Raw genomic sequence first — 19,285 nt, 5'->3', positions numbered from 1 at the left:
TTCTCTTTGTTGGGTTTTGTTTTTGTAAATCTTTCTCCTAAATAATAAATAAGGAATCTTTCTGGTATGTTGAACATTTGATATTGACCAATCTAAAACAATTGTTTACCACCATGCCAAATTCTGAAATAAAGCTTATATTGTATGAAATTGCATCAATTATTTTGAATCAATTTTTTAGTACATCAAGACTAACAAAAATAAATGTGTACAATTGCAATTATTTCTATTATATTTTTTAAAAGAAACTTTCATGATTATAGCATGCCAGTGCATTATAATCGAACCACTTTTGTGCTGCCTTTTCAAAAACCATTTTAAACAAAATTGCTCGAGTCTGAATTCGAACTGGAGTGGACCTGATGGTAGGCTGACTTGTTAGCCACTGAGCTATGCAGTAAAATGTTTTAGTCTATTGGTAATTAAAAAAATTTAGCTAACTACTTATTTATCTACAGAAGGCTAATCTCCCCTTAGCTTAGTAAGCCCCACTTTCTGTATAAAACACAATTAATGACAACTAATTGACATAAAAATTGGTAATTTTTTTTTTTTGTTGATGCATGTGTTGCCATCAACAAGAAGTAATCGTGCAGTTTCAACTTGTTCCGAGAAAATTGTAAAAATAACGTGTACTAGATTCCACCCAGACAAAGTGAGTTGATTTTAAGCTTTGTAAAAAATTTAGCAGTTCGGTTCTCTTATGTATAAGAAATATACACATACTAGTCTACCGGCGGCGTAGCATACGCCGCTATTTTGCACTTTCATAGGACCCGCACTATGACTAAAAAAATGTATAAATTATTAAATTAAACCATTAAAAGTCATGGAAATATCCGGAAATTATTAAAATCTTTAGAAAACTCATACCAATCTCCTGAAATATATAGACACAAATTGTCATTTTGGTTTGTCATTCAATATGGAAAACGCCAATCCTACGCGCGATAAAAAAAAAAGGCATTATGCAATACCTGTAATTGTGGAATCTAGTGAAACAAAGAAGAAATAAGGAGCTATAGTTATTTAGTGTGTTTAAATTATAGACACCAATTTTGTAATAATTCCATTCTATGCTTTTCATATGATCAAGTCGAAATGGACTTTAAACAAAAATTCAATTCTAAAAATAATATATAAATAGTTTTCTAAAAGACATGATAGTATTACAATTCACACATTAATTTTGTATTCAGGATTCTTATTTCTAATTTCTGTCTTAATAGGCTGATTGTTTTCAGTCTGTGCTATGGATTATTACCCGATGATAATGCTTCAGAAGTCCCCAATTGGAACACATCTTCACAAGTCAATGTGAATGGTCATCTCCTTAATTTTGTTGACCACTTTACATATCTGGGCAGCACAGTGTCACTGTCCAGTGAAATAGACAAACGTCTTGCTAAGGCCTACAGCGCTTTTGGTCGCCTCAAACTGAAAGTATGGCAGAATATGTCTCTTCAACTAGAAATAAAAATCAATGTTTATCACTAAATTTTTCTACGGCTCAGATACCTGGGTGCTCTACCGAAGGCATTTAAGGCTCCTCGCATGCTTCCATCAAAGATGTTTTCGCTTCATGATGGGTATACGCTGGCAAGACTACATTATAACTATGTTCTGCTGGAGGCCGGTGTGGACAGTATATAAACACTAATTACCATTCGACAGTTGCGCTGGGTCGGACACTTATCCCACATGGGGGACGACCGCATGCCAAAGGCAATCTTCTTTGGCGAGCTTAAAGGAGGACGGCGTAACAGGTGCTTCCTCCCCTGTAAGCGGTATAAAGATAAATTCAAGCACCATTTCGCCCTCACTGTCATAGAGGAAAGTAGCTGGCAGCAGATGGCCTCTGAAAGAAACAGTTGGAGAGCTCTCACAAAGACAGCGGGACACACATTTGAGATCCAAAGGAAAGCTCTTATTGAAGACAGCTACAGAAAACGAAAAGAAAACGTTATTAGACTGTCGGATTTATCTACACGAGATGCGGAAAAATATGCAGGATTCAGCTGCGTTGGCGTACTCATGTGAAACACTGCACTCATCCTTAATCTTCGGAATCGAAATCATTGCCATTATTATCATGTTGGCTACATCACGGCACACAATCCTAACATTAAGTCAAGTATTTTTCAGAGATTGTTTCCACAAAGAAGCTGTTCCAGTTCGGCCTTGATCGACAGTGTTTTTTGTACAGGCCTACATAGTCACGTAAGTGTGAGGGGGTAATCGATGTCATTAGATGACTCAATTATGTCCCCTGACATAATTACAAGAGATTGATAAAAACTTCTCTGCATAGCTCATTAAAAATTAACCCATCGTTGAAGGCTAAACGCAAAATTATCGTTAGACGTTACAAAAAAAATATTGTTTTAATCTTGCCAGTTTATTTGATATGGCGTGTGGGCGGACCACATATTCGATAATCTGTCTTCTTTCATCTAATGCCACGTCGTTCCTTGCACACCCCCTCATACACACACTCACACACTTTGACATTAAGGCTGACCAGCACGAAGAGGTCAGAGCGTTAAGTAATCTCTTCTGTTGACGTCATCAGTTTTTGTTTTTGTTTTTTTTAATATAAAGGCTATTGGTAACAATGTTAGTTTAGGAAATTGATATGGTGCATTTGCTAATAAATAATATGAAACATGTAGGAGATGGTCCAAGCTTTTATGTTAGTTTAGGAAATTGATATGGTGCATTTGCTAATAAATAATATGAAATATGTCGGAGATGGTCCAAGCTTTTATGTTAGTTTAGGAAATTGATATGGTGCATTTGCTAATAAATAATATGAAACATGTAGGAGATGGTCCAAGCTTTTATGTTAGTTTAGGAAATTGATATGGTGCATTTGCTAATAAATAATATCATGAAATATTGAGATGATGAAATATTTGTAAGCTTCTTTTTATCTATTATGCACCACTAATTGTAAATGCCAAGAGAGAGGCAATGAGACAAAAGCAAGATTACGTCACATTGACCGTAAAAAGTGCAGCCATATTTCAAATACAGCACAAAAAAAAAAAGAGTGGACATTGGACACTTTAAACAGAATGTTTTAATGGAAATGTGTACGATTAGTTTTGATACTCAATCTCTACTTGATGCACACATTTTAAATATTTACATGGAAAAAAATACTGCCAGTATTTGGACAATGCAAAGCAAATGGATTATTTAACTCTGCACACACATTGTAGAGTCGTGAAGTTTTAAAAAGACTTATTTATATTTTGTCGTCCAACTTTGTCCTCCTTACGAGCTCAAGTTTTTCAATTGTAAAAGTTTAGTGCCGGATTTAAGACTAAATGTTTTCCCCCAAATATCTTACTTCCTGTAAAAACTGTTTGCAATTCTTCATCTGCCGTCCAACAATTGTAAAATAACACCAGCTTCTCTCCCCTTCTTTTAGCCATCTTAGGGTCTTGGGGAGAGCTGTTACAGACTTGGTATTGTCAATTGTCTTCTAGGAATGAGTGCAGCATTTCACCTGATTAGGCAGAACCGGTCAGTCTAAGCCTGATAAAGAAATAGCTCTAATCAAATAGCATAGGTGTAGAGTCTAGAGTCTAGAGTAATCTTTCTTTTAAAATATTGAACTAATATTAAAATCTTTAATTCTGGAAAGTTGAGACTCTGGCAGGTTCTGTTGCGACCATCAGACTTTCGTATAGCCTTCTAGTCCTGTACGGTAGCGAACTATTCTTTTAATTTAAAATAAATATTTAGAAGGCCTATTATTAGGTAATTTAACGATTTAACTACTCGTTTTTCTTTCTTTAAACCTCTCACTCCCCCCCCCCCTCTCTTTCTCTCTCTCTCTCTCTCGCTGTAGGCCCATTTCTGACAAGTCTCTCTCTTTCCTAACAAGCAGATATTGAGCAGTAGATTTTTTTTTGCGCCCAAAGGGAAAAAGACGCTATTAGTTTTGTGTGGAATGTCTGTCCGTCCGTCCGTCCTGTTTAGATCTCGAAAACTAGAAAAGATAGTGAAAATCCGACATCATAATAATTTAGACCATTCAAAGTTCCGATGCAACGGCTACTTTTTTATTTTTTGAAAGCGAAAAATCTAATGTTTTAAATCACTTATGCAAATAGTTTTTTTCATAAAAATACACCACTTTTACAACTATTCACTATTAATAGTAACAAATCGGAAGGCTATTTAATAGTGGAGATCACATAGTACTACATTGTTAACATATTTATGCAAATGGTTTTAAATTTTTTACATTTGTATTGCTAAGTTAAGTAAGTTCTGTCATACTAACTACTACATTTACACACACACACAAATGTTTACTGTTTTTTAAGAGAAAAAATCTATTTAGTATGCATATAAGCTAGACATAATTTAAAACAACAATCAATAAGTAGTTTTTCATATTATCGCGTGAACTGTAGTGCTTCACTATAGCTATAGAACACTTAACTAAAGGAATTTTTTTTCGGAAATGCTTTTTTCTTGAGCATTAGCATAAGAGATTGACCCTTTACAAAACAATTAGATCAATTAGATATTCATTATAAGACATCAGTTAGGCCAGGTTCACATTTACCTTTACATTCACTTTCACCTATCCTTTGGTCTGCTGGATCGCTAGGGCACCACACAAGATCTGTCAACCTTCTTTCTCCATTCTTCTCTGTCATTTTTCTTTGATAGAATTTCAGGCTGATGTTCTATCTGAAAATATTGAAACCTGCCTTTTGACCTGCCTGGGTGGACCACTTCGGGGGCCGATTTTGAGTTTGTGTTTCCACACAAACTGTCTTTGTAACCTTTTTATTTACGTAAAACTGAAAAGGTATACAGAGTACATTTAAATTCCTTTTTTTTTGGGTGGGGGGGGGGGGGGGGCACTAAACATTTATAAAAATGTGAGTTTATCCAAGCTAGTCGTGATTTTTTAAAAAAGAAAAACAATAAACCAGGAGAGAGGTGGTCTCCCCTATTTGGAGCAGCGCTTGATAAGAAACCTATTTTCACACGACGGAAATTGACTGAAGAATTAAATCAAGCTAGTTATTAGTGTTTGATTAAGCTGGCTATCTGGTAAAGTTTGCAGTTAAATCGACGGCTGATTTGTTTTTAAAGCCGCTGACCAGGAGAGCTGTCGGAGATTATATTATTAAGCTCTGAAAAGAAGTATTCTTAGTATTAAAGTTAAGCAATTGTTTCGAAGAATCGCTGACAGAGTGAGTTATAAGGATCAATATCACATCCTATTAATAGTCTATGCACTTTTTAAAAAAGAGTATAATTATTCAGCACAGAGTGTCACAGAAGCATGAATACGTAGGACCTGGAGTCGCCCATTCACTGCAGGACCAGATTGATAGGGTAAAATGCCGTAAGCATTGATTTTATCTAGTCCACCTGGATCTGTTTCGTGATACTGCGCATGAATTCAGTGTTAGGCCTAATTGTTCGTAACATTTTCTTGGGGGGGGGGGGGGGGGGGGGCTGAGCGCTTGGCTTCCGAAATGGGGAAAAGTAAAGGTGGTTGGTTGTGCTGGCCACATGAAACCCTCTTTAACTGTGGACCATCTGACCTATAGATGGCAAGATCTGAAAGGGGAACTTTTCTTTTTTTTTTTTTAATAATTTAAAAAAAAAACAACACCTTAACAAACATTTAAGAAAATATATAAATTTAAAAAAATATGTCTAATTATTTATGCGGTTTAAAGTAATTAATTGCAGAGTGTGGGCCGTGATTTAACCGGTATACAATGTGGTTAATTAGAAATAGAATATCATCAATGATAGCAGTAATTAATCACGCCCGCTCATCCATACAGTTTTCTATCGTCCTCCTTTGTTTGGAAAGAAGAAGGTCTTAGTTCGGGCACGAAGATGACATATATACAGTGATCTCTGGAAGACGGTTACTCAAGTCTTGCTTCCAACAGAACGTGCCAGAGTCTCAACTTTGCAGAATTAAAGATTTTATTATTAGTTCAATATTTTAAAAGAAAGATTACTCTAGACTCAACAATGTATATCATTCTATCAGAGCTATTTTTTGTACTGGCGTTCTGCTTTATCAGGCTTGGACTGACAGTGGGTGAGTTTTGAATTCCATGGATTAAATTATACAATTGTATCAATACATAACTGCCGCATGTTGATGTTAGTTATTCCTTTTAGTATCTATATTTGTACTATGTTTGTAAGATACTCCTACTTAAGCTTAGGCCTACAACTTGTTAACGATCATATTTACAAATATTTGAAACATTATGAAACGTAATGTTACAGAGCCAATTATAAATTAACATATCACACAATGGACGGATGTGCATCAAGCGACAGTCTCTGATGCATGAAGTTCCGCTATTTTTCTTTAGAAAGTCCGCCCTCATAATTTCTTTTGACAAATTGTTTTTTATTCTAAAAAGCTTGATGTATTTAAAAGGTGTTAGGAACTTTGAATATTTTTGGATTAGGCTTGTATTAATTCCATGCAAGTGTTTAAAGCAGTTTCAATGAATTCTTCTTGATTTATTTTATCTGAAGGTCACAACAACGAAGGGTCCGTTTTAGCTCAAGAGCGTTCTCATATACCTGTCTCTGCAGGCAACAGGGTGGAGCCTTATGTCCACGCCCCTGAAACATCTACTCTGCACAGTGCATCTCAAAATGCTCTCCTCGCTCAGGATTCCAGTCACAAGGCTCAGCAGGATATCGTAGTGCTAGCTGCGTTGTCAGGACACATTCCCAACAGTAATGCTAACGGCAATGCCTATGGTAAACTGACCTTGCCGACATTAATCAACATCCTGTCCGGATCTTCCACTCCAGCCTATGACCTGGATCACTCACACAGGACCCCGACAGGGACACAAACGACGGACTCGAGTGATGGCAGTACGCAGAAGACTGCCCCTGTGCTGTGTAAGTTTATAATGTCCATCCATCCACTTATTGATTAGGATTCATCCAGCCACACAACTATCTATCTATCTATCTATCTATCTATCTATCTATCTATCTATCTATCTATCTATCTATCTATCTATCTATCTATCTATCTATCTATCTATCTATCTATCTATCTATCTATCTATCTATCTATCTATCTATCTATCTAATCTCGACTTGTGACTATATACTAAAGCATGTTACTTATCCACGAAATGACCATTAAAAATAATCCGCATGACTTTCCTTTGATTTCACAGCCGGTGTGATGTGTTACGACGAAGGTCCACTTGTTATCCAAAAAAATTTGCCTTGTGAGGAAAAAGGTTTGCCAAAAGGCAACCTTACAGGACAGACTCTGGCACAGCTACTGAGAAACGAAGGCGGAGGATTCATGGGGGATCTAATATCCTTTGAGCCACCAGCACATCTTAGAAACTTGGATTTACAAACTTTGAATAAGTCTTCTTGGGTAAACCATTTTATAAACAAATGTGTACATGCAAAATTTTTTTATATAATTTGTGCAAAATTTGTTTTATAAACAAGAAATATATATTTAAAAAATACGATTCTCCTAGAAACTTGACAGTTAATATATATTTTTGGGAAAAGAATGATTAGCTCGTTGGCTACACTTGGAAAACTCTAGTTTGACCGTTATATTTTTTTCTAAGTATAAAAAAATAATTTAAATTTGGCGAGGACTAGAAAATCTTTATCTTGAACATATTGTGTCTTCGGGTATTTCCGATAATTAAATAAATTTATGTTTAGGAACCAAATACCACTGTGTTAGGAACATTTTGCGCACCGAAGCCTAGCCTAGATATAAAGACCTTTCATTAGAATATTATAAAGTCTTGTAGGCCTAGATGTTTATTTCGCTTAACCAAGATTTTTTTCTCGGGGAATTAAGGAGGAAGAGGGCGGGGTAAAAAAACTTTTTTTTTTTAAAATTAACATTCATCAGTTATTAAGAGCAAAATAATCGCTCTAAAATTTGTATAAAGAATTTACTGCCACACTTCGGCTTGATGTATTCTGTTCGAATCCCTTTTGAAGACATTCCTAGCAAAGGAATATTTGTGAGAGCTTTTCGTACTGATTTAGGCGCATGAGAATTGTGTTGAATCTTGAATTTACAAATAATAACAATTAGAATTCAAACTCGCACCTATCGGTTGCTTAATCCAAGTTGAGATCTAAACAATGTAGTTTAGTTTATGCTTATTTATTCAGAAAATTCAAACGCATTCCCATCCGTCTCTGACTTTGGTTAAAAAAAAGGTAACCACTGGACCCTACCTACAAAAAAAAATTGCATGGATGATTTGCTACTTAATGAGATGTCTTGTCTTTTAAAATCACAACTTTTTTTTTCGTTCACACTTTATTCATAGCTTCAGTGTTTTCATTATAAAATATTAGATATTGTTTCTTCATTTAAAAAAACATGCTCTTGTTTTTCTTGTTGCAGTTGAATCAAAACGCAACAGATATCCTTCTAAAATTACAAGAGATGCTTCACATTCAAAAGCAGCATCAGGCCCACACTAAACAAAACATTCAATTTTATCTTTCCAAAGGTGACTTCTCCAACATGCTCTTGTTGGCTCACTCTTTGATCAAGTCTTTGGAACAAGTATTCGTTCTAAATATCTGTACCGTAAGTGTTTCAGAACTCGGTGAAATCAGCTCAGACAATGAAAAGTTTTCTTCTTGTGTCATTCTGGTGTCAGAAGTCGATAATCTGAAATCTATTCACGAAGACCTGTTGGGGGTCTTAACACAAGACTCTGATAACGTTCCAAGCGTCCAGATCGAGGTCAGTGTCAGCCGTGGACTAAATGACGATAACAACAGTCACTTAAGCGCTACGCTAAACGCCACCAAACATCAGAAAATAAACGAGCTTTTGCAGAAGTTAAAAGACTTGCAGGAAGATACCAAACATCTTGTGTTTTTACACAGCCGTCTGCTCAACGCTACCTTTAGCTTTCAGCAAGCGCTTAGAACTTTAGAGTCTGATCTATTTAAGAAATTAATGAAATTATCTTTATTCAACAATTCTGTTCAAAGTACCAGCGAAGAAGCAGACAGTAAGACTCTAGTAGGAAACTTGACCATGATTTCAAATAGTTCCATTAATGAAAATGCCCCGATACTTGCAGAGTCTTTTACGAACATTTCATCAGTTGTGGAACTTTTAAAGGACCTGAAGTCTAATGTAACATATTTAGCCAACTTAATGTCGGAGGCCAATGTGACATTGCCAGAACCTAGTCCATTGATCGATACTTGGGCTGCCTGGAATTCTTTAAACCTAAGAGTGAAACGAAGTATTACAGGTTTGTAGAGCCCCATTTTTTTAAAAAATTTTCGGTGCTTACGTTTAAAACTAAACTAAACTTTTTTTTTTTGAATTATACAAACAAGTTTAGACGTAAGAAATCTGATTTCATTAGAAAATTTTAAAGCCCCTTGAAACAATGGATATAAAAAGTACACAGACATTTCATGTTATAATAAAGTGTTGGTTAAAGATTGAAATAGTGGAGTACATAGACCTAATTTTTAAAAATATATTACATATGTAAAACATATTTTGTGTCTAAGAACTCAATTTGGCCAACTCTCTTTGTGCGCTTGTGTGTTTCTCCAAATAACGTGTCCCTTCATGTCCCTTCTTCTCTCATCGGGCAGAGCTTCATGACCTGTTCTTTTTGAGGGAGGACTCACGAATGAGACTCTAATTATTGAAAAAAAAAAAAACTTTAAAAAAAAAAAAGCTTATATTAAGTGTAAATGTATTAATTAGTTTGGATCAATCATGTTATTAAATTTGTAATAGATCTAGACTAACAATAACAAGGTTACAAAAGACAGTTTGTGTGGAAACACAAACTCAAAATCGGCCCCCGAAGTAAAATGTTTTACATAATTCGGATAATCCTTCAGAGTTGAAGATACTTTACTTCCTAGTCCAAACCTCCCGCAGGACGACGGGGGATGGGAGCAGGAAGGGTTTGAACCTTCGACCGTCGATAAATCCGAACGACAGTCCAGCGCTCAAACCGCACGACCAGTGGTCCACCCAGGTAGGTTTCAATATTTTCAGAAAGAACATCCGAATGAAATTAAATCAAAGACAAATGAGAGATAAGAATGGAGAAAGAAGGTTAACAGATCTTGTGTAGTGCCCCAACGGTCCCGCAGATCAAAGGATAGGTGAAAGTGAATGTAAAGTTAGATGTGAACCTGGCCTAACTAGTTTCCCTTTCAGACCTTGTGGTCTATAGGGCAGATGATGTAAAGTTCATCTGTTTTTGTGGCCTACGGCTAACGAGGGTGTCATGTAGCCAGCACAACGACCAACCGCCTTTACTTTTCCCCAACTAATGTCAGGTACTCATTAGAGCTGGGTAGACTCAGAAGTTCAAAATCCCAGTCTTCACTAGGATTCGAACCCGGGACCCTCGTTCGGAATAAATAAAGTAATTGTTTTGAAAAGGCTCAATCACATATTCGATCCCTCAAAAAAAAAAAAAAAAAATTTCGCCATATAAAAAAAAGTTTACGAAAATAAAGTTTATAAGATTACTATTCGTTTTAAATTAGGTCTAATTTATAATGCATACTAATTAGCTTTTTCTCTTTGAAAAACTGCTTGCATAATTGATTTAAAAAATTAGAATTTTCGCTTTCAGGAAAATAAAAGTAGCCGTTGCATCAGAACTTTGAATGGTCTAAAATATTGTGAAGTCGGATTTTCAATATCTTTTCTAGTTTACAAGATCTAAACGGGACGGACGGACAGACGGACAGACATTTCACACAAAACTAATAGCGTCTTTTCCCCTTTCGGGGGCCGCTAATAAATCTGTGCGATTACAAATATTTTTACCAATTGTTTTGTTTAGCGAAATTTTATACTTTTAGCTTTCTCAATGCGCTATGATCCTATCACTTGTCTGGACCAGTTGGGAAATGGGAGGAGTCGGGGGGAGGGGAAGGGGTTTCTAATTTCTTGTTTTGTCAGGTAGGCCTACAAGAAATAATTGTACAAAATTTGATTCGATAGTGATTGTGGGAAGAAATAACGTGTGCAAACTTTTTACCAGAGTTGATATAAGATTTGTAACAATACACAACTTTGAATTTGTACTTCTAAATATATAGCCTATTTTAACCGTAGGCCTATTTCCAGAACACACAAAATGTTCATAATGTTTCTTTAAGTACATTGCTTTCTTCTTTCCTAGTGCTATTAGAACATGGAATGGGTTACCTGAGTCAGCCAGGAAAACCATTGACTTGGCAGACTTTAAGTCATTGGCTAACATGCATGACTAGATTGACATAGTGAACACGCGTAGGACGTAATCATCTTCTTTTTTTGAAAGTAACGTTTATATTTTATAAGATCCACTTTCATTCGCATTATTCCACATTCACACTACTCTGCGCACCAAACGACGGCCCGTGGGTCATATCCGGCTTGCGTCTTGGTGCTATCCGAGCCCATGAAACTGCAGCTTACGGTGCTTAATGAAGCCGCACAGGATCTATTCCATTTAATACATGTATCGGAAATTTATATCTCTCAGGCCGAAAAGGCTAGGAAACAAAAACCTTAAGTTCAAGAGGCTGGAAGAGTGTGCCTTTAGTTTTATTCGTATAAGAGTTCTGCTCTACTTATTAAATAAAAAGATTCTGAAATGATTCGATGATTTTTGTTTACAATTCATATATCATCTCACTCTGGTAAAAAAGTTTGTATGAGTTATTTCTCTTGCACCCATTCTCGGATCAAGTTGAAACTTGGCACAATTTTTCATTTTCTTTCCAGTAGATAACTTAAAAAAAATATTTTGCTTGTTTATCTTTGACTTTTTATTCTTTTCTGCAGGTTTCGCTTTTACAGAGGAAGTATGTCAGAGACAGGGCAGCCTGATCAATCAGACGAACTATCTGAGTCTGTGTACCACGTGCGTGAAGACCACGGTACTGGACAGCAACTATTTCCCTCGATACCTGACAGAGAAAGTGTGTGACCGTGGTACCAGCAATAACCCTCTCTACCATTACGGCTGCCTCAACATTCCTGAAGGACAAGGTGGGTAGACTCTGGTCCTATCTTCGCCAGACATATTCAATAAATCAATAGCCGCAGGCTTTCAAAAAATGTTTAGAAAACGTGATGGCAGCCCACGTGAACACACGTCACACAGCAGAAGGAGGTCTTTAGTGCAATGTACACAGCCCCCTGGCATCTTGGAGGAAGTGGGGGGGGGGATAATAGTACACATATCGGTTACTAATATTGCCCGCCGGCTGATATGTTCACAGGCTTTATATTGTTTATATTTCTCTCACCTATAACAATATATTGATATAAAGTTAAATGCTCCTCCATACATCCATTTGGTCAGTTAATTCTAGTAGGCCTATCTATGACGATGAAATGGACCAGCTCGTAAATTCGAGTATCACTTCTCTCCCTCCCCTTCCCCACAGCAAATAGGCTCTGTTTTTTTTGGTCAGAAAATTCAATAACCAATATCACTTATTTCCTCCCCCCACCCCCACCCAACACACACGATCTACGCCTTAGAAAATAGTCCTATATACAAAATGAGTATTTTCGACTTTTCCGTTTTTTATCGAACTATTTGAAAGGCTCTCTTATCAGTTATTCAACTGTGTGGGCAAAATTGGGAGTAACATTTTGATAATGCATTCATTTCCAAGCAGACTAATCTCTTTACAGCAGCGATGCCCAAAACACGACCCTCGGGCCTTATCCTACCCATTGAAGCGTCTACTCACAGTGGAGGAAGTAAGATAATCTAAATATTATTTTATTGGTCCAAACAAATGGAAATTTAATTTGCCTACAGTTCTCCCCCCCCCCCCCCACACACACAGCATTACTACTAAATATATATTATATAACAACAGCAATATAAGTGTAAATATGAAGAACACGCACACAACAGAAAAAAAAAACGACACACAACCAGCGTTTGATGAGTTGGACTGATGAGTCGGGCTCCTATTTACGTCTCTAATGACGAGTGACCTTATAACACATCCTGACTGACAGGGAAATAAAGGAGTTTAAACAAATCTTTTTGTTCTGGCCTTTAAAGGAGCCGACCCATTCGTCCAGATCTGAAACAACTTTGATATAATGGGTGAAAATTGTTTTTAAAGATTTTATATGTTGTGAAAAGGATATTCATTCACCCTGTCTAACCTGTTACGCGTTTATGATGTTTATAATCGGACGTTAGAATTAAGAGTTTGGAGGCTGTATTTTGCTCCTGTCTCCCCCACGATACATTTCGGCAATGCAGTATATTATTGAACAAATTTCATTACAGCATCAGCGTCACGACATTAGAAACGAATTTGCTAATAATTGAACTTGGCCTGGACTGGATTAATGCTAAACTTGTTCAATCTTTCCATACTAGAGGTTTGCATCTATGGCGATTAGCTATAGATAGTTTTAAATATTTTGGTATTTCTGGTGCACAGAATATAGGAAGAGATGACAAGCTATACATTTTTTTAAAGTATATAATAGTATTTAGTGCACTTTATAGTTTGTGGCACAAACTATTTGTTTTTAAATTAATTATTGATATTTTATACATTTGAAAATCTCCCACAATCTTCCACGTTTTATTTTCTTACGCTTTTCTTTAGGCTGTTTACGCTATCATAATACTCCGTATGGCTTTCTCTTATTTTATTTTTTAAATATTGTACATTAGAGCTTTAAAAAAATCGAGAACATTTGTGTTTCTCATGAAGATTTCAGAGGTGTTCTGACTTAAAATAAAAGGTCCAACAGGGCCGGCCTTAGGCATAGGAAAACTAGGCAGCTGCTCCGATTGGTAGGGGGCCTATCGCAGGACTCAAATTATTAATTTTTCAGAGAAAAAATTGCGAAACATGGAACAAATCTGAAACCTAGCAGAACTCTTTGGCTCTATGTCTACTAGCCTAGTTCTAAGTCTCTACAATGATTCACGGTTTATTCGAGAATGTTTAGGTCTACTTGTTCGATTACATATGTTAGAAGACCATTGTTTGCTTAAAAATTAAAATATTTCGGCATTAATGGTCCACTGCATCAGTGGATTAAAGATTTTCTGATAGGGAGAGAACAAACTGTAATAATAAATGGCTTTAAATTAACACCGATAACAGTAAACTCAAGTGTACCTCAAGGAACAGTCTTGGGTCCACTACTATTTTTAATTTACATAAATGATTTACCAAATTGCATTACTTCAGGAACAAAAGTCAGATTATTTGCAGATGATTGCATAATATATAGAACAATAAAAAACAACACAAGACACAGATATTTTACAAAGAGAATTAGATGAATTATAGAAATGGGAATCAAATTGGAGCATGTCTTTCCACCCAGAAAAATGTCAGTTGTTAAGAGTAACAAAAAAACTAAAACAAATTAATTCCACTTTTCTTATTCATGGCAAACCAGTAACACAGACTAAAAACGCAAAATACCTAGGTGTTATAATAAATGAAAAACTGTCATGGAATCCACATATTGAAACTATAAAAAAAAATCAAACAAAGCATTAGGATTTATTAAAAGAAATTTCTATAAATCAAATAAGAACATAAAACTAAAATGTTATTTAACCTTGGTTAGGCCAATAATAGAATATGCATCCTCCGTTTGGGACCCCTCAACTCAAGAAAACATTAAGAAACTGGAACAGACACAAAATAGAGCAGTGAGATTCATAACAAACGAATATTCACATTTGACTAGAGTAACACCTTTAGTAAAATCACTAAATATAGAAAGCCTTCTGGACAGAAGACTCAAAAGTAAAGTAGCAATTATACATAAAACACTGAACCATAATCTTCAAATACAAAAACAAAATTTAATAAAATACTCTGAAAGACACAAAGATAAAGGCACATTCCTCGTCCCATATACTAGGACAAAATTGTACAAATACTCCTTCTTCCCTAGTGCTATTAGAGCATGGAATGGGTTGACTGGGCTAGCCAGGAAAACCAGTGACTTGGCAGAGTTTAAGTCATTGGTTAATATGCATGACTAAATGCATGACGCGTAGGACGTAATCATCTTCTTTTTTGAAGTAACGTCTTTATTATATAAGATAAGATAAGATTGTTTAGGTCTACTTGTTAGACTACATATGTTACAAGACCATTGTTTAGATCTACTTGTTAGACTACATATGTTAGAAGACCATTGTTTAGATCTACTTGTTAGACTACATATGTTAGAAGACCATTGTTTAGATCTACTTGTTAGACTACATATGTTAGAAGACCATTGTTTAGATCTACTTGTTAGACTACATATGTTAGAAGACCTTGTTTAGATCTACTTGTTAGACTACATATGTTAGAAGACCTTGTTTAGATCTACTTGTTAGACTACATATGTTAGAAGACTATTGTTTAGATCTACTTGTTAGACTACATATGTTAGAACAGGGGTCGGCAACCCTTTGAGTCGGAAGAGCCAAAAATTACAATTTACAAATTTCAAAGTTTTTAAAGAGCCACATTTTTTTTTCTTCAAAACATAAATAGTACTCGATGGCGTTGCATGTTTTAGAAAGTTTGGATACATTTGGCTCATAACTTGTTTTTAGTTTCAAACACGGCTCTAAATTTTCATTTTATAGTTGGCTTCTTACTTTACTTTTAATTATATTAATGCAAGATAACACTTGCTCGCACGAATATGTCAATCTGATGATAGACAGCTTTCCAAATGCAAACTTCTTTAACTCGCTTTTGCAATATGGAGGACTGTTCCATGCTTCGAATATAAGTGCCTCAATTCGCGGCATTTATTTAAAAGCTGTCCATTTTTTGTTGCGTTACGCACATACATCTCTGGAGCTCTAACTCTTCCAACTTTCAACTCTGTAATTTAACCACTCCACAAACTTTTACTTTTTAAATCAATCAATTGCATGTTTAAAGATCCAGTATCAATTACAACTGGATCAATGTGGACTTCGTTACTATTTGTGTTGAGAGGATTTACTCTGATGTGTGAATGGTTTCGTCGTTTTTGAATTGTTCAAACTGTCAACAAATTCATCTTTAATTTTATCCAAAACATCGGCTGGGTTTCCCTTTCCTTACAGTTTTAGACTCAACTCATTTAACTTCTCTGTTATATCAACCAAAAAGTAAAATTTTTGCTACCATTTGTCGTTCTCTAATTCAGGGAGATTAATGCCTTTGTCATTTAGAAATGTACTTATTTCATTCAAGCACAAAGCAAAACGTTTCAACACCTTACTTTGGAAAGTCATCGCATTTTATTGTAAATTACAAGGTCGGAATACTGAGTCTCCATTTCGTTAAAGAACTCTTTAAACTGTCGATGGTAAAGTGCTTTTGGCAAGATGCTGTTGATTAATCTTGATCATCAAATTCATGACCTCAACTATTTTGGCCGGAAATGTTTGGGCACAAAGCGCTTCTTGGTGCATTTTGCATTGAAACGTAAGAATTTCAAGATTTATTTTGCTTCGATGAATCGTTGTTGCACTTATATTTTATCAGTCATACTTCTGGCTCCATCAGTTGCTAACGAAAAGATTTTATTTAAATCGATCTTATTGTCTTCAAGGTATTTTTGCAAGGCATTCACTCTATTTTCCTCTCTAGTTTGTGACGAGAGCGGTAGCAATCCTAGAAGCTCTTCTTTTAGACCTTGGGAAGACATATATTTGACAAAAAAAAAGGGCAACTTGTGACTCATTTATAGCCAGTGATAAGACAGAAAAAAACAACTGAATATCTTTCACCTGCAAATATGTTACATTTCAAGACATGGGGGAGGGATGAGCTGAAAAGCGAGTACGATTGGCTGAGAGATAAAATCGGTGCCTAATCCTCGTTAATCGATTCAGAACGATTTAATTTTTTAAAAGTTTAAAATAAATCCTATTTGCGTATGGAACTAAAGAGCCGCAGCTTAACATCCAAAGAGCCGCATGTGGCTCGCGAGCCGCAGGTTGCCGACCCCTGTGTTAGAAGACCATTGTCTCTTCCCTTTGGTGAAATGTCGAAACGTCATTTCTAGTCTGGTGATCCCGAATCGTGCTTGCTATCGGCCTTTATGAACTTATTTGTTGATTTTGATATAGATAAAGGACAGTTTATAATTCATTGCGTATTTTTCTGCCTTAATTTTGTTTTTCTATTTCATTTGGCGCCACCCTATTCACCTCGCCGGCCTGAGTCCACGAATGATCAATGATACCAGAGATCACAGAGGAAGAGGACTCGCTTTACAAAAGAATATTTGTAATACGGGAGATAATCAAATACGGATTGTCCACCTTGTTTCCATTTAAATAAAAACAAAAGGTCTCAATTATAGACATCACATCCCAATACAATGCATGTCCTCTTAGGTAGAACTTATCATATCGCAAGAGCGAAGCAAAAAATATTTACAGATTTATATAGGCTAAAACTCTCTAACTGTAATTACTAGTAGCCTATATTAATTTTTCTTGATTAGGGATTTATTTTTTAGGAAAGTGTAAAGACTCCATCTTTTGTATTTCATTTCAGAACCTGGCAGACCAGGTGGCCTCTGTCAACAACAACAAATCCATGTTATTTTGTTGAGAAAAATTCCTGGAAGATGCATGAAGATAAGGAGTCAAGGTCAGGAAATGATCACGGACCAATGGGAGAGCACGACACATCCCCTACGTGTTGGCTGTGAATGTGTCATTAATCAAAATTCAGCGCTTGCCAGGATGGCAGTGTTTCCTTAACACTTTTAAACTTCAAACACAAACAAGCACATGAAAACAATATTATGACAGAACAGTGATGACATAAAGAAATAAGAAATATTCCGCCATATGAATCTTTTTTGTTTGTAAATCAATTGGTAGTGCTAGAGCTATGCACTCTTAAAGTAGAAATGTTCATGTGGTTAGCCTACTTGATTAAGTTCTGGCTTCTTATCATGTATCCGTCCTTTTGTTGTTCTTTTATTCACAGTTTTCATTAGCCTTGTGTTTTGTTTTTCTTTACTGTTATTTATGAATTTTAATTTCATTATTTTTCATTTGTTTTATTTATTTAATATATTGTTACGAATCTCACTATCCAGGCTCTCTGCAAACTGCACCATACACCACCAACTTAAAGAACTTGACAACTCAGGGCTCCAAAGTAACGTAACACTTTAATAGTTGAATAAATAACAGCCAATACTGTACAATTGGCAAAACGTACACTGTACAAATATCTCTCCGATAACACCGTACCGCCGTATCGACTCTTGCACTGGCCTCTCCGTCTCGTTCCGGCCTTGAACTGGGTTCAACAGTTCAGGACTGACTTCACACACTAGGCTCGTTGTGTCGGACTCGATCGCAGACCAAGATCAAGACGCCAGTCGTCTCAACTGTACTTGACAGTACTCCACACTGAACCGTCGTAATGCTCCGTACAGAACCACACCGTTGAACTGTGATGTAGTTGACCGTGTTCTGAGCCCCTGTCGTGAACCTTCTGTCGTGAACCGTGCTGTATTGAGCCCCTTTTCTCAACCGTCTTGACTGCGACACCTCCGCTCTTATATAGGGTCCCTCATGGCCTTCTAGAACCGGACGGAACATCGCTCGACGTTTCTAGCTTCGTCGCATGACAACATCCCTCGTGACGCTCCTGAGCTCTGTTCATGACGTCGATCCTTCCCGAACCGTCGTGTTGACACTCGTCTCGGCTGACCGTCGTAACTCTTCACGGTTGACCGCTCGTCTAGCGCTGGCCTGGGGCGATTTGCGTCGACTGACTACACTCACACCTCTACCCCCATCTGTGCCACCACCAGGTTTATAACAATATTATCATTTATTTTATTTTATTTAATATATTATCATTTATATTATTTTATTTAATATATTATCATTTATATTATTTTATTTAATATATTATCATTTATATTATTTTATTTAATATATTATTATTTATATTATTTTATTTAATATATTATTATTTATATTATTTTATTTAATATATTATCATTTATATTATTTTATTTAATATATTATCATTTATATTATTTTATTTAATATATTATCATTTATATTATTTTATTTAATATATTATTATTTATATTATTTTATTTAATATATTATTATTTATATTATTTTATTTAATATATTATCATTTATATTATTTTATTTAATATATTATCATTTATATTATTTTATTTAATATATTATTATTTATATTATTTTATTTAATA

General features: G+C 35.6%; 1 protein-coding gene across 1 annotated transcript; it reads left to right on the top strand.

Moving 5' to 3' along the window:
* Positions 1-5,847: 5,847 nt before the first annotated feature.
* Positions 5,848-18,002, top strand: LOC106059034 (uncharacterized). The gene is made up of 6 exons (XM_056004275.1): positions 5,848-6,097; positions 6,550-6,927; positions 7,215-7,426; positions 8,435-9,305; positions 11,867-12,073; positions 17,590-18,002. The coding sequence occupies exons 1-6, from the start codon at positions 6,028-6,030 to the stop codon at positions 17,796-17,798; spliced, it is 1,947 nt and encodes a 648-aa protein (XP_055860250.1). The 5' UTR covers positions 5,848-6,027; the 3' UTR covers positions 17,799-18,002.
* Positions 18,003-19,285: the final 1,283 nt, after the last annotated feature.

This window comes from Biomphalaria glabrata, chromosome 1 (assembly GCF_947242115.1).
Source record: "Biomphalaria glabrata chromosome 1, xgBioGlab47.1, whole genome shotgun sequence".
Classification (NCBI taxonomy): Eukaryota; Metazoa; Mollusca; class Gastropoda; family Planorbidae; genus Biomphalaria; species Biomphalaria glabrata.
Note: the sequence above shows the minus strand (reverse complement) of the source record. Positions and strands in the feature narration are given on the sequence as shown.

Coding starts and splice junctions, on each gene's coding strand:
- LOC106059034 (XM_056004275.1), top strand. CDS start 6,028: ATGTATATCATTCTATCAGAGCTATTTTTTGTACTGGCGTTCTGCTTT. Junction 7,427..8,434: donor CTTTGAATAAGTCTTCTTGG/GTAAACCATTTT, acceptor TTCTTGTTGCAG/TTGAATCAAAACGCAACAGA. Junction 12,074..17,589: donor CAACATTCCTGAAGGACAAG/GTGGGTAGACTC, acceptor ATTTCATTTCAG/AACCTGGCAGACCAGGTGGC.